Source organism: Protopterus annectens, chromosome 5.part0 (assembly GCF_019279795.1).
Source record: "Protopterus annectens isolate FY-2018-M chromosome 5.part0, PAN1.0, whole genome shotgun sequence".
Lineage (NCBI taxonomy): Eukaryota > Metazoa > Chordata > Ceratodontiformes > Protopteridae > Protopterus > Protopterus annectens.
In genome coordinates, this window is record NC_056735.1 from 1,484,585,817 (window position 1) to 1,484,600,961 (window position 15,145).

A 15,145-nucleotide genomic window follows, 5' to 3' on the forward strand; every position below is an offset into this window, starting at 1 on the left:
TCTTAAAATAAAATGTAACCCTGTATGCTGTACTAGCCCTGGATAAACGCAAATCCATTTACTTCTCCACAACCCAACTAAAATTAACTTCTTCCACCTTCCAGTAGATGTCCGTCATTATATTCTCTCTACGCTAGCTGTCTCCCTTTCATGCTACATTTGCTTTCTCTCAAACAGCAGTAAATATGTGCCTCAGATGAACTTTCTTACCTGGATGTATATATTGTTTCCATTCCCTCTCAAATATTTTTATGCAGTATGTTGTAAGACATTATAGCATATATTTAGCATTCCAAACTGTAACACCTAAAATGTCAAGTAGATATTGTATTATGCCCTGTTCATATTCAACGTGTGTATTTGTATCATAGAACTTGTATTATGTCTTGTTTTGTTACTACATAGATTGTTATCATAAATGTGGAGCTTTTCTCCCCAGGATTCCGCAGAAAAAGGACTTGTGTTCAGTCGGACTTTGCCAGTAATCAAATGTGAAATAAAATGCATTTCTAATCATAAACAATCTGGCCTGTGTGTTTTATACCCCTCTTTTTTGATTTCTAAATATTGTTTCCACCTCATTTTGTGTAATTTCTTGGAGCAAAATTTTCCCCCTATCCTGGTCTAAACTTTTTAATAGCAGCTTGCTTAGAAAGTTCCTTATTTCATTTTCCTTCCCTCCTAATCTGTCTGTGCTTCATATAAATGCTCATAAAAATGAGTCAAATTTCCCAGTATATTTCCTGGTTTCTCACAGTCCCTCCCTGTACTTAGATCTGTATTTTTGCATATTAATCTTTCCACCTTTTTTGTCTTAGTCAATAGGTCATTCTTAGTCTGAGTTAAAATCCCATTCCATATAATACAAATGCTTTACAAAACCAGATAATGAAAAAGAAAAGAAAGCCAGTGTTAATGACCTCTTATTATGTAAATCTCTAAAGTAACAGAAGTAAAACTACAGCAAAACAAAAACAAACAAAAAAAAAGCATTTAAGCAAGGAGTTATACAGCAAAGCTAGCCCTTACATATCCCTTAATGAGGAATTTCATCCCCATACTTTATCTGCTCTTAACTTTCTAACTCCAAGGTTATACTGAGCTAATTATGTAATTACAAGGTTATATGGGCTGAGCTTGTAATTGGTCATTGTTAGATCAGTGTTCTATCCCTGTAAAATGTTTAATTAAATAAATGCAGCAGTGGGGAAAGGTCAAACACTTTGGAAGGCTTAACCTCACATGGTCCTTGCCTGTTGCATTCTGCCGTTAGTTACATTATATGGCATGGAACTGCTGCTTCACATAAAAAAAATCATATTACCTTACATCTTAGACATATTTCTACTGACATATCTCTACTGACAAACACTATCATTAAACAGATTTATAATCAAGATGAAATGTCAGTTTTGGTCTGTATAACCCAACCTGTGAAAGATCCTTACCTGGTTTTTGAATATCTGTTTCAGATATGTAAATTTTGATTAGCAAAATCAGTCTTATTGAAAGCAGTATTCATCTTGTTCCTTTAACTTGGTGAGTGCACTTCCTCATCCTGTAATAATTTAAACATACATCTTGTATTATCAATGCTATCAACAATTAATATCCCCCCACCTTTATCCAGTTTCATGATTCTTAAATGCCTGTTACCCCTAATTCTGTTCAAGAGTTTTCATCTCTTCTTCAGTAAGGTTAAACTTAATACGTCTGTTATGTTTCTTCTGCCCCAACCATGGCTACACAGTCATTCTCATTTGCATTCACTAAGGTATCATCCAAATGGTTACCTGAGCTACTGGAAGATTGTTTATTGCAGGGCACTATTAATCCTGTATTATATGATTTCCTTTCATTCCTACTATTTTTGGGATTCATAAGGTTCATAGAAATGTTTGCAGCCTCCTTCTAGGCCCATTGTCACAGCTAGGAATTCTAGGATGTATCCCCTTGCAACTTACATAGACTGATTACTTAAGCCCATTGCTAGAAAAAAAAACACATATTATTAAGGATTCCTGGGACTTTCTCACTAGATATAAGGGTGAACTTTGGGAGGATAATTTATAGTTTTTGACCATTGACATAGTTGATTTATTTTCTTGTATTCCCCCAAGAAGAGGTTAAGACTTTTTTCATGAAGCCCTTTTAAACTCTGACTTTTTAACAGCAGTAGAGATAAAATTGATAATGGATTGTGTTGACATAGTTTTAAGAAACAATTTTACATATTTTGAAGGTGAAATTTACCGTCAGATAGGGAGTGGCTCTGGTGGCAGTTGTGCCCCCATGTATGCCAACCTGTTTTTTTGGAGTTTGGGTAAAAGAACTTCATATATTATACTGAACTATGCAAGTACTGCAAAGCTTACTACAGGTATTTGGATGACATATTTATCTTATAGAGTGGTTCCCCATCTGACTTTGAGAGGTTTGTTTCAAGCCTCAACCAGACTACTGGGTTTCTAAACTTCACTTATCAGTTTCAAAGGGAAGGCATTAATTATATGGACATTTATGTCTTCAGGACTAAGGAGAGCTTTAGTTCTAATATCTATAGAAAACTCATCTTTAATAATTATTATTTACATTATAATAGTTTGCATCCCTTGGTGATGAAGTAAGGACTAGTTAAAGGGCAGTTTATTAGGTTAGCCTAAATGATTTCAGAAGATTTGACATATAAAGTTAAAAAATAGGGACATAAGTTTTTATCAGAGGAATTGTCCCCGTAAATTGGTGAACAACATCAGTGATCTTAGGAAAACAAAATGTAGTTCTATTTTAGGAGCTGGTTCCTTGGATTTAATCTGAAGTGGTACCACTTTGGGGAAAGGTGTAGTAATTTCAACAGGGCATTGGTTTTGCAGTACAATTTAGGTAGCACAAGGGTCAAAAATTTAATTGAGAAGAATAGGGAGATGTTTTCAAACTATGAAGGTATCATACAGTTGGTAGGGAACAAACCTAGGTTTGTTTGTAAAACAGGGAACAATGTTAAACACATGTTGGAAACGAGTAATATAAATTAAGAGAAGAAAAGTTAACAGAGGACATTTAAATGTGATGTTGCTCACAATCGAAGTACACCCTGGCAAAAAGACCATATTAAACTTGAAAAATGTAGTAGTAGTGATATGTTGCATTATGGGAACTGTGTAACTAAGGGGCTTGTTTATTTAGCAATTTATTCCTCCTGTCCTTTATTTTACATAGACAAAGCTGAAAAGGGCACTTAGAAAAAGGATTTATGAACATATGTATGATATTGCTAAGGGGCACCAAAAATGCCCTATAAAAGCACAGTTTGTTATGTGAGCAGTACAAAAGGTTTTTATTTGGTATACTTGAGAGAGTTACCCCTGATCTGGGGGGGAGGGGGTGGGTGAGTGGGTGGGTATAAAAATACTTTGGAGTACAGAAGAGCTTTTATGCCATATCAAATTGGATGCCAGCACAGTCCCTGGTTTAAAAGACAGTAATGAAATACTCCCCCTTCTCAAATTAGGAGCAGCTAAGTCATAAGATAATTTAGAGAACAATGCAACACCCAATGTATGTTTTTAGTGTGTGGCTCTCTGTGGGATGTTTTATCTTTTAAAATGGACTGAAAATATTTTAATGATTGTTGTTTTATTTATTAATATTTTCAACAATTATTTTTTACAATTATTTACTCCTTGATGAAAGCAAAAACTGGAACATTCTTATCGAGCCTGCATGTCGATTAAATGTACGTATATGCCTTTAAGAGGGATAGTCTTTGAAGCATCAGTTTCTGTATAACGAGGCTGCAACAAATTAATTCAGTTCTGATCAAGTACCTGTTGCATGTAGACTGAAAGCACTTAACTCATTTGTGTATGTTTTTATATGTTTTTGTATTTGGAATGTCTGACTATTAAATTTTACAGTTTTTAATTTTTCCAGCTCCATTTTTTTACCATTCCATGCCTTACAAGTGATTGAGTGCCATTATGTATTGCTCCCAAGCATGCATCAAAGTCTAGAAGATTAAGGACTTTTGCTTAGAAGTGTTTGCATGGGTGTTTTATGCCCCAGGCAGGCACCAAATAATTTTTCCTCAGGTGGATGTCAAATGTTGGAGGTGTTATTGGAGAGAAAGAGAGGACTGGGAACATTTGTTTGGGAGTGTAATGAGTTGGCAGACTTCAAAACTTCCCTAGAGTACTCTGTCAGAAACATTGTGTGAGCAAATGAGTGTAACTAAGGAAATGATTTTTTGAGGTGGGACCCAGAGTTTCAGTTGCATCGACTTCTAGTTGCTGCCAAAAAAACAATCACTAGAAAATAGAACTCAAAGTCTAAACCTACTGTATCTGAAGTATTGAATATTGTAACAAGAAATACAAGAACTTAAAGTGGGATCTTTAGAAAAGGATAGGAACAAATTACATAGAAAAAATTGGAATTGTGACAATACAAGCAGAATATGTTTTGGAAGAGGAGTGAGATTTAAGGGAAGGCAGGAGTTGAGCAATTTATGTAATGTTGGCTTTATAATAGTTATACAAAAACATGTACTACATGTTTGTAACTAGGATCGTGTTAATATGGTTTGGTTTGTTTTATATGTGTTTGTTTGCCTGTGTCTTCAATGATAATTCAATAATAATGATGTTAAAAAAGAGGTGAGTAGATGATTTAGTTTTGTTTTCATTACCCGTTCATGATTTATAAGCTGCATTTTATGTCTTTCATGTTGCCAACAATAATTATCTGCTTAAAACATTATAATTATAGTTATTTGATGTGAGATTTGTTTAAGCATGTTTAAACGTGTAAGTTTGCCTATATGCTCACTTACTGTTACAGGCAATGATAGTCTGTATTCATTTTTTTGCCTAAAGAAAAAAAGAGTATAGATTACTATGAAGTAGATTGGACACATTTAATATTGTTGCTCTCATATATATTTTTTCAGATGCAGATATGGACCAAGGCATAGATGCTGTAAACACTATGAAGATAACTGTATTTCCTATTGTATTAAAGTAAGTAATCATTTCTTAAAAAGGTGGGTTATATACTGAACATGTATATTTGCAGTGTCCTCTGCTAAAATCTGTAATTCTGCTGTTAGGTGGCTTTTGTGAGAAAAACAGTCTAGTGAAGCACAGTAATATGAAATTTTTCATATAGTTCACAAACACTCGTGCAAAAAGTCAATTTTCAATAACACGTCTTGCGTAGCCTTCTCTGGTAGAGTTTCTAGTTGACTCTAGAACAGAAGCTGCTGTTAACAAAGGGATATGTAGAACTACACTTAAAATATTGCATGATAACTATAAGAATCAATCAGAGGAGGTTAGAAAGGACTGAGCCAAGAGACTGGATAAGCAAGTCACAATGGGAGGATGCATGTATATCTCCCAAATATGCAACAAAGTTTAGAAGATTTAGGATTTTTGCTTTGAGTTATTTGTATAGGTATTTGTATACCCCAAGCAGACTTCAAGAATTTTTCCTCAGGTAGATTGCAAATATTGGAGGTGTGATGGGGAAGAACGAGGGAACTGGGAACATATGTTTTGGGAGTGTAAAGAGTTGGCAAACTAAAAATTCCCTACAGAGTCTCTGTCAGAAATATTGGGTGACCAAATGGGCGTAACTAAGAAAATTATTTTTTAGCTGAAATACATTATCTGAATTGCCTAGACATAGTAAGACCTTGTTAAGTTTAATTCCTGTAGCTGCCAAAAGAGCAATTACTAGAAAATAGAAATCAATGTCTAAACCAACTGTGTTTGAAGTACTGAATACTGAAACAGAGGTAAAAGAACTGGAAGTGGGATCTTTAAAAAAAGGTAGGTACATAGAAAGTGGAAATTGTGGGAACAATGCATACTGTACATGCAGAATAATGTTTTGGAAGAAGAGTGAGGTTTAAGTAATATTGGCTTGATGATAAATATGCAAAAGAATATATGTGATGTATAATCTTTGCAACTGGGAATATGACAGTACGGTTTGTTTTCTTTTATGTAAATGTATGTTTGCCTATATCTTAAGTGATATTTCAGTAAAGGTGTTATGAAAAACATTTCTTGTGTAGAATAGTGCTATAATAACACATCTTTGGTTTGAAATTATCTTCATAGATATATATATATATATATATATATATATATATATATATATATATATATAATTGTATTGTATACATTTTTCTACTGCTTCAGTGTACAGTCTGTAAAGTGGGCTGACATGGGCCTTGAGTGGCTGTTTCAAGTATAACTGAAAGATTTTTTTTTAAACAAGAAACATTTTATTAAATTGTCATGTATGACATAGGCAATCTTACATTTATATAAATGAAAATAAACCATAGAGACACAATCTGAGTTGCAAACATTATACTTTACAAACCTTGCAGACAGAACTGTAGCTATAAACATTATACATCACTTTTAATATATCCAGTCATTGCCAGTCAACCATTACATAACTCATTCAAATCCTGCCTTTTTTAAACCTTGTTCTTCCGCTGCATGTATTGATCCCACATTTCCCATTTTTCTTATGTAATTTGCTTATACCCTTTCTAAAAATCCCAGTTCCAGTTGTTTTATCTCTGTTACTGTCTTCACTACTTCTAGTAAAGTTGGTGTCGACTTTGATTTTCATGTTCTAGTAAGTGCTTTTTTGGCAGCCATCATAATTAGACTCAGCAAGCCTTGCTATGTCTAGGCAGTTCCGATTCTGTATCTTAACTCAAAAAAAAATAATTTCCCTAGTTACTCCAGTTTGCTCAGCCAGCATCTCTGACAGAGCAGTATGCAGGGAATCTTTAAACTCTACCAACTCATTATACTCCAAGAAAATATGTTCCCAGTTGCATCTTTCTGCCCCATCGCATCTTCAACATTTGCTGTCTACCTGAGGAAACATTCTTTGGAGTTTACTTGGAGTATAAAAATACCTATATAAACAGTTCGAAGGAAAGATCCTAAATATTCTAGATTTTCTTACATATTTGGGAGACAACATATGTCTCCCCATTGTTTTTTTGGTGAATTGCTTATCCATTCTATCTTCCCAATCCTTCCTAACCTCCTCTGACTGATTCTTGTAGGTATCAAGCAATATTTTAAATGCTCTACTAATTATTCCTTTCCTATAGCAACTTCTGTTCTGGATTCTACAAAAACTCTACTAGTGCTGGTCTTTCATTTAGGACCCACCTATTTCTTTCTCTTTGCCTATACTCTGATATCAATCCTTGATAGGGTAGGCAATCTCTTACCTGCAGTCCAAATAAGTTCTTGGAGTCTTCCCATTCTGTTACCTTTTCCTGTCTAGTTATTTCCTCCCAATACCTTGGTTCCTTTGCCACTTTTCTCCAATGTATTCCCGCCCCTCTTGCCTATTGTCTGCATCCCTAATTGCAGTCATCACTATTGGCAGAATCTCTTTTCTTCATTCCAGTGTTGGCTTAGTTCTTAGAATACTTTCTGCTACTTTATTAATATAATATTTTGTATGATAATTGTTCTCCTTAAACGTCTATAATTCAGTCTCTCTCTGTTTCTTGAGCTTCCTCCCTGTTTCACCATCATCTCTTTCCACTTTGAATTATAGTTTTCTGCTTGTGCTATGTAGCCTTAACTATGTTTCTGTAAAATATCCCTTCAACTCGAGTAATCCCAATCCGCCCTATTCTATTGAAAGAATAAGTTTACCCCACGTGACTCTTGCCATTTTCCTCCCCCAGATAAAATCCTTCAGCTCTTTATTAATTGCCATCCACACTTTCGCCTCTGGTTGATAAAAATATGCCTGACCTGTGGATAAGAATGAAGGGACTAAAACCATTTTAACAGCTTGTATCTTACTATCAATATCAATATAACAAAGCTTCCATTTTCTCAATTTTTGTATTATCTTTTGTTTAGTCTCTTCCCACATATCCTTAGCTGCCTCACTGGTACCATTTTTAATCCATACTCCTAAATACTTCATTTTATCATGTCCCCATAAGTATAGACATTGCTGAACCAATTTGTATGTGGGTAAATAATTTACTGCTATTACTTTTGTTTTAGCTTCATTAATTTTTAACCTGAAAAGTTGCTACTTAAGGGTCTGGTGCAGGTGGGCCCCTTTGTTCCCCCTCTAAGGCTTCCTCTTCAGATCCGAAGAGGAAGACACCTTCTGTGACAGTTCTCACCAAGAAATTGAGGCTGTTGGATCCTAAGTCCCCGGATCTGATCTTAGCCCAGTCTGCCTCGGATCCAAGGTCTTCGGAGCCGAGAGCCACATAGTCTTCTGTCAGAGGCCTAGGCAAGACACTGACTATGAATCTTCAGATCATGTTTCTGTTTCTTGTGATTCCTCTTCTGATCAGGAATATTCTCTTCCCCCCTATGAGGATTCTGATGCTGAAGAATCTATACCTTCAGCATCTCCTCCTAAGGACTATTCCTTTGGGGAAACCTTGCATACCATGAGGGAGCATTTCCACTGGGAGAGCCAAGATTTTTCAGAATCTAAAAAGAGGCTCAGGGATTTTCTTTTACTACCTCAGCACAGGCCTCTAGCCATTCCACCTGTGTTAGACATTGTAGATGATGTATTTTCGGAGTCTAGTCTGACTCCTTACCCTCAGCTCCTGTTAACCCTGACAGATATTACAGGGTTCCTGACTCACACAAATTTCTTTTTGGAAACCATGCTGCTGACCCAGAAACTATTTCACAGGTCCAAAGGGTGTTAAGGCTTCCACTGCAAAAAACTCAACCCCCTCTGACAGAGATTCAAGGGCACTGAATAGATGGGGAAAAAAAGGTTTACACCTATGCAACTTTGGCTATAAGGGCCTTAAACTGTCAATTTCATATGCTTAAGTATCAGCAACATGTCATGGGATTGCTTAAACAGAAAACGTTAAATTCTGAATGTGCAGAAAACAAGCAAATGCAAGATTTATTGTATGCAGCAGAACAAGTTGGAAAGCATACTTTGCAATGTGGTTTTGATTCTTTGGAGGCCTCCTGCAGGGCCGCAGTTACGGGTTCTGTAATTAGGAGGCATGCTTGGTTTAAGGAACAAAATCTGCCTGATCATGTTAAAGTAAAATTACTAGATGCACCTTTACAGCAAGATACTTTGTTTGGTGCTAAGGCAGAAGAGGTGTTAAAGAAAATGGAGGACAAAGCTAAATCTATGCAAACTGTCAAAGATGTCTTACAAGTACAGCCACCTAGGTTTAGTAGACACTGGCCTACAAAAAACTGGTCCTTTCCTGTGTCAGACAGACCTCAAAGGGGCAGATCCAGACGCTGTAGGGGCAGATCCCAGGCGCAAGGGTCTTATAGGCCCAAGCAGTGGGGGGGGGGGCTTCTACCTCCAAAGCTGGAGAAGATAGATCACAAACAGCACCCTTAGGGGGAAAATTAGCACTTTTTGCTCAAAATTGGCACATCATAACCCAGGACAAGTGGGTTCTAAACATAGTGTCAAAAGGCTACAAGTTCCATTTCCATACTCTGCCAAAGTCAAACGGCTGGCTAGATCTGCCAAAAAATCAATGGGTAGAGGCACAAAAACAAGTCTCATCCCTCATGGACATGGGGGCCATTCAGCAAGTACCAGAGCAAGAGCTGGGACAGGGATTTTACTCAAGACTGTTCTTGGTACCCAGAAAGGACAAGGCCTGGAGGCCGATACTGGACCTATCTATTCTGAACACTTTCCTGGATATTCCGAAATTCAAAATGTTGACTTTGCAGCAACTTCTGCCCATGCTGGACAAGAATGCTTGGCTTGTAACTTTAGACCTAAAAGAGGCATACCTGCATGTTCCAATCAGACAAGCATGCAGAAGATACCTAAGATTCAAGGCTGGTTCAATGCATTACCAAGTCTCTGCACTGCCCTTTGGCTTATCTACTGCGCCCAGGGTCTTTACAAAGTGCCTGGCACCAGTAATTGCATTCTGCAGACAAAGAGGAATACAAATATATCCTTACTTGGACGACTGTCTCATTCAAGCAGAGAACAAGGACATTCTACTTCAACATCTGGCGTTTGTAAAAAGACTTCTAACATGCCTAGGGTACACAGTCAACAAAAAGAAATCAAAACTAGTACCCTCACAAGAGATAATATTCCTGGTGCAAGCTTAAATACAACTGCCCAGATGGCTTATCTCACGCCAGACAAACAAAGACAACTGACTATCTATTTCAAAATGTTGGCAACAAAGGCCCAGTTATCTGCAAGAAAAGTTGTGCAGGCTTTGGGCTTCATGGCCTCCTGCATCCTACTAATTTCATATGCAAGACTGCATATGAGGAAACTTCAATGGTACCTAAAAAGTGTTTGGACTCAACATTGCCACAGCCTAGAAACAGTCATTGCTCTCATTCCCTGCCTGCAACAGGAGTTTCGATGGTGGGCAGCCATTCACACTACCTCCAGCCAGGCAGACACTAACAATGGATGCATCAGACTATGCCTGGGGAGCCCACATGGCAGGAAGATGCATTCAGGGCACATGGTCCTCAAACCAAATGCATCTACATATCAATCAAAAAGAGATGTTAGCTGTTCAAAATGCACTGACAGCCTTCAAGGACCTACTTCAACTGGGACAACTACTGATAAGGACAGACAACACCACGGTCATGTGGTATATAAACAAGCAGGGGGGGGGTACACATTCTTACCCCCTTTGCAGACTAGCCATGACCTTGTGGGACACAGCTTTGACTTACCAAGTACATCTGCAGGCACAATTCTTACCAGGAAAGGAAAATACTCTGGCAGATGAGCTAAGCAAAAACCTCATGGATCCCCATGAATGGAAGCTGGATCCACAAGTCTTCAGCATGATAACAAGGAAATGGGGATGCCCGGATATAGATCTATTTGCCTCTCCTCTCAATTACCAACTAAAAAGATTCTGCACAAGGACTTATCACAGACAAGCATGGAAAGTGGATGCCCTATCCTTCAGCTGGAAAAACCTATCAGTATATACCTTTCCTCCCCAAAGTGCTCCTAAAGGACAGACAGGAGAAGCCAAAGATGATACTGATTGCCCCAGACTGGCCACGCCAGTACTGGCATCCAATTCTAAGGAACTCTATACCCAGCTTGGACCTTACTTCAAGCACCTCTACTATCCCAGCAAAACAATCAGATCCTGCACATCTAACTCAGGTCATTAAACTTGGCAGCACGGCGGATAATGTAGTCATACAAAAAACACCTCTTAGTAAAGCTGTGATGGATGTCATTCTGGAAGCCAGAAGGCCTAGTACTAGAAAGTCTTATGATGGAAAATGGAAGAGATTCTCTGCTTGGAGCCAGGCACAAGGAACTGATACAGGTGTACCAAATATTCCTCAGATTTTGCAATACTTAACTGAGATGCTGGACAAAGGCCTATCTTTCTCATCAATTAAAATTCATGCCTCTGCCATTTTGGCTCATTACAATACAGAGCCACCAATTTTTTCTCATCCTTTATTAAGGCAGTACCTCAGAGGAGCCAAAAATTTAAGGCCTCCAAGGAGATTACCAATACCTGCATGGGACCTCAACTATGTCTTGGAAAAGCTCACCCTGCCTCCTTTTGAACCAGCTGCTACTGCTGATATAAAGTTTTTATCTTGGAAAACAGCTCTGCTCCTAGCAATTACTTCTGCAAGACGAGTTTCAGAGCTACAGGTGCTCATGGCTGTGGAACCTTTTATCATTTTTCATTCAGACAGGGTCTCTCTGAGGACAAACCCAACATTTATGCCTAAAGTGGTGTCCAGTGTGACTCTTAACCAAACTATTCATCTGCCAACTTTTTATCCAAAACCACAGAACAAGGGGGGAAATAATTCTGCATTCTATGGACGTACACAGACAGCTTAGATTCTACTTAGACAGAACCAAAGCTTTCAGGAAAACAGAGCAATTACTAGTGGCATATGCTGCAGGATCACAAGGAAAGGCTATCTCAAAGCAGACTATTTCTAACTGGATAGGCCACTGCATTAGTTTCTGCTATTTACACCATGGCAAGCCAGTGCCTAAGGGCATTAGGCCACATTCCACCAGAGCTGCAGCCACTTCAGCAGCCTTTCTCAGGGGAGTACCTACCAGAGACATTTTAGAGGCGGCTACTTGGAGTTCAGTGCACACCTTTACAAAGCATTATCATCTGCCACTCTACCCTAAATCCAGGTTAAGCTTTGCCACTGCAGTTCTGCAGAGCCTCATAGCCGCTCCTACTGCTGTCTAGCTCCAGCCTCCCAACCATAGCTTTGGGACTCTACCCAAATGTAATGACTGCAACAGTGAAACACGAAGAACATAGTACAGTTGTTTACACTTACCATAAATGTAGATGCTCGAGTGTATTCACTGTTGCAGTCCAGATTACCCACCTGCCATCCCCCTTTTTCCTTTGGATCTTATCTTTCCTTCTCTGATTTATACAACCTATGTGGTATATTTGCTTATAGATGAAGGTAAAATTTATATTGGTGTATTTATGAATATATATATATATATATATATATATATATATATCAAGTTTGGCTACCCTTTTAGGGGGCACCTGACATCTGTGGCAAGAAAAACTGAAGAAAATGGCATCGGCTGCTTCTTTTATACCCCTGACAACCTGATGTCAGGGAAGGGGCGACAGCCGCCGATGTGGGACCCAAGACTTTGGAATTCAGGGCCGGCTGAGGGCAACCTGCCAGCAGGATTACCCATATGTAATAACTGCAACAGTGAATACACTCGAACATCTACATTTATGGTAAGTGTACACAACTGTACTTTTCCCCTGCACCCTAGTGACAGGAGTGTGCTGTTAGAACTAGACTGATCAAATACTGCTGGAATGGAGCTCAGTTTTTAGCTTTTTGTTGGTTAATTGGCTAATTTGTTTACATCAGTTTGCTCATTTGCTACTGTTATATTAAAAAAAAAAAAAAAACACTTTATGCATCGCCGCTTAGCTAGGGTTAAACTATTCCCGGCGCCATAAAGTCTGCTTTTTTGCCTTAGAACTAGCCAGTTTTTTTAGTTTTAGCACTAAAATCTGTTTCTTCGAGCTCAGAACTTGTTCAGAACTCATTGTAAAGCACTAAATGAGCTACAAATTACTACAACACTCAACTTTCCTCACCTGTGTAGAGGAAAACAGTTTTAGTACTTAATAAATAAGCACCTATCCAGGCATGTCTAAGGGTCAGCTCCCGGTGTTTTCTCCTGTCTACCTGATGAATCTGGGCATCTTGGGGCAATGCAGCAATTGCCTCATGTACACAGATAACCCTCTCCTCCTGCCACCCAACACTACAACCTGTGAGAGATGCACTTATATAGCCAAACTGGAAGCAAAGCTGTCTTCACCCAAGACTGGACTAGACAGTCAAGAGGAAAAGGTAAACACTTGCACCACACATGACTCATCACATAGTCCCTCAAAACCTTCACCACCAAAACACAGACATAGAAACACAAAACTCACACCTACATTTGCGGAGGCTCTCAATAAAAATCTGCTCAAGCAACAGAGACCTCCAAAGCAGAAATCCAAGCAACCCCCACCCCCCCAATACAACCCAAATGACACGTAGCCCACAAACTCAGTGTGCCACTCAACCACAGCCCATAAGGCATAACAATGTACCCAACACTCTAGTCATAGGTGACTCTATAGTCAGGCACACTGATGTTCCACTCACCTGGCTAAACAAGGAAAAAGTTACTGCCAGCTGCTTGTCTGGTGCGAGGTTCTGCCACATAACGCATGCACTCAGGTCACTCCACAACTAGTACAAATATGACTCGGTCATTCTCCGTGTTGGTGTGAATGACCTGAGACGTACCTCCCTGGACTACATGAAAAGAAACATGGAGGAGGTCTCCAATTTTGTAGCCCAGGCAGGTATGACCCTAACCCTGAGTAGCATCCTGCCATCGGGTCTATATTATAAGATTGGTTGAAAACATCGAACAACATATGGTTGACACCATATGGTCGATGTCCTCAAACATTGACTTTATAAAAAGAAAAAAAGTAAAAAGTACCCTAAAGGGGTTTAAGTAAGTGGGGCAAGCTCCCTGCACCCCCCACTACTTAAATATACCAACTCCGAGACCACACTACATTGCAGTAAACGGAAATCTCCCCTCCGGAGATTTCCATTTACACCCTCGAGATTCTGAGCGTTCGATATTCTCATGTCGACAATGTCAGATTCGACATTGTCAGCTTTCGAGAATATGATATAGACCCCCTGCCAGTGCAAGGACAAAATGATTGACTTTAACAGTTGGCTAAGCTTCTGATGTCATTCTAAGGGGATCCAGCATCTGTCTGCCTGGGATGACATAATCGACAGACCACGATGCTTTGCCAGAGATGGCCTGCACCTGTTGCCCTTGGGATTCCGGATACTGGCTAAGGCTCTTGACATCTGTGCAGTGATAGAGACCTGGTTCAAGGCTCCAGAGAGCACTCCTGCATTACCAGGATATAATTCATATCACACTTTTCGACCACCTAACCTAGACCAAAACACTAAAGGTGGAGGTGTGTCCATATTCATTAAGGATATCCACACCTCCAGGCTAGTTGCTCAGCATAATGCATCTGAGATTATCCAAGTGAAGCAGTGAAACTAACTCTGGGCCAGACCACAATCCAAATTATAACTTGATACAGATCCCCCACCATGCCCCAGGATTCCCACTCCTCATTTCTTGATACACTGGAAAATATCAGGGTACAACCCAACATACTAATAATGGGTGATTTCAACTACCCCACCATTAACTGGGAAAACTACTCATGTACCAACTTTTTATCTCAACGTTTTCTGGAATTCATAAATTCCAACGCCTTAGATCAACTTAGCCACACCCCCAACAGGGGTTGCAGTATCCTAGACCTGGTCATTATCAACATGGGATACTGGTGTTCCACACCAGAGGTCAGTTCCTCGTTGGTCAGATTCAACCACAAGCTAATCACCCTAAACATCCACATCCCACCCCCATTAGGGAATCCACCGTAATAAATTTCTCCAAAGCCAACATCACGCTTCTTAAGACAGAAATGGCAAACTTCACAACATCCATGCAGATGGACAATAGAGGTACG

General features: G+C 38.9%; 1 protein-coding gene across 1 annotated transcript in view; it reads left to right on the plus strand.

The window, feature by feature from the left end:
* Positions 1-15,145, plus strand: part of TMEM135 (transmembrane protein 135) — a 2,670,197-nt gene that overhangs the window by 2,375,005 nt on the left and 280,047 nt on the right. Inside the window, exon 9 of the mRNA XM_044071311.1 lies at positions 4,949-5,018. Within this exon, the coding sequence (XP_043927246.1) occupies positions 4,949-5,018 (70 nt within the window). The remainder of the gene's footprint in view (positions 1-4,948; positions 5,019-15,145) is intronic.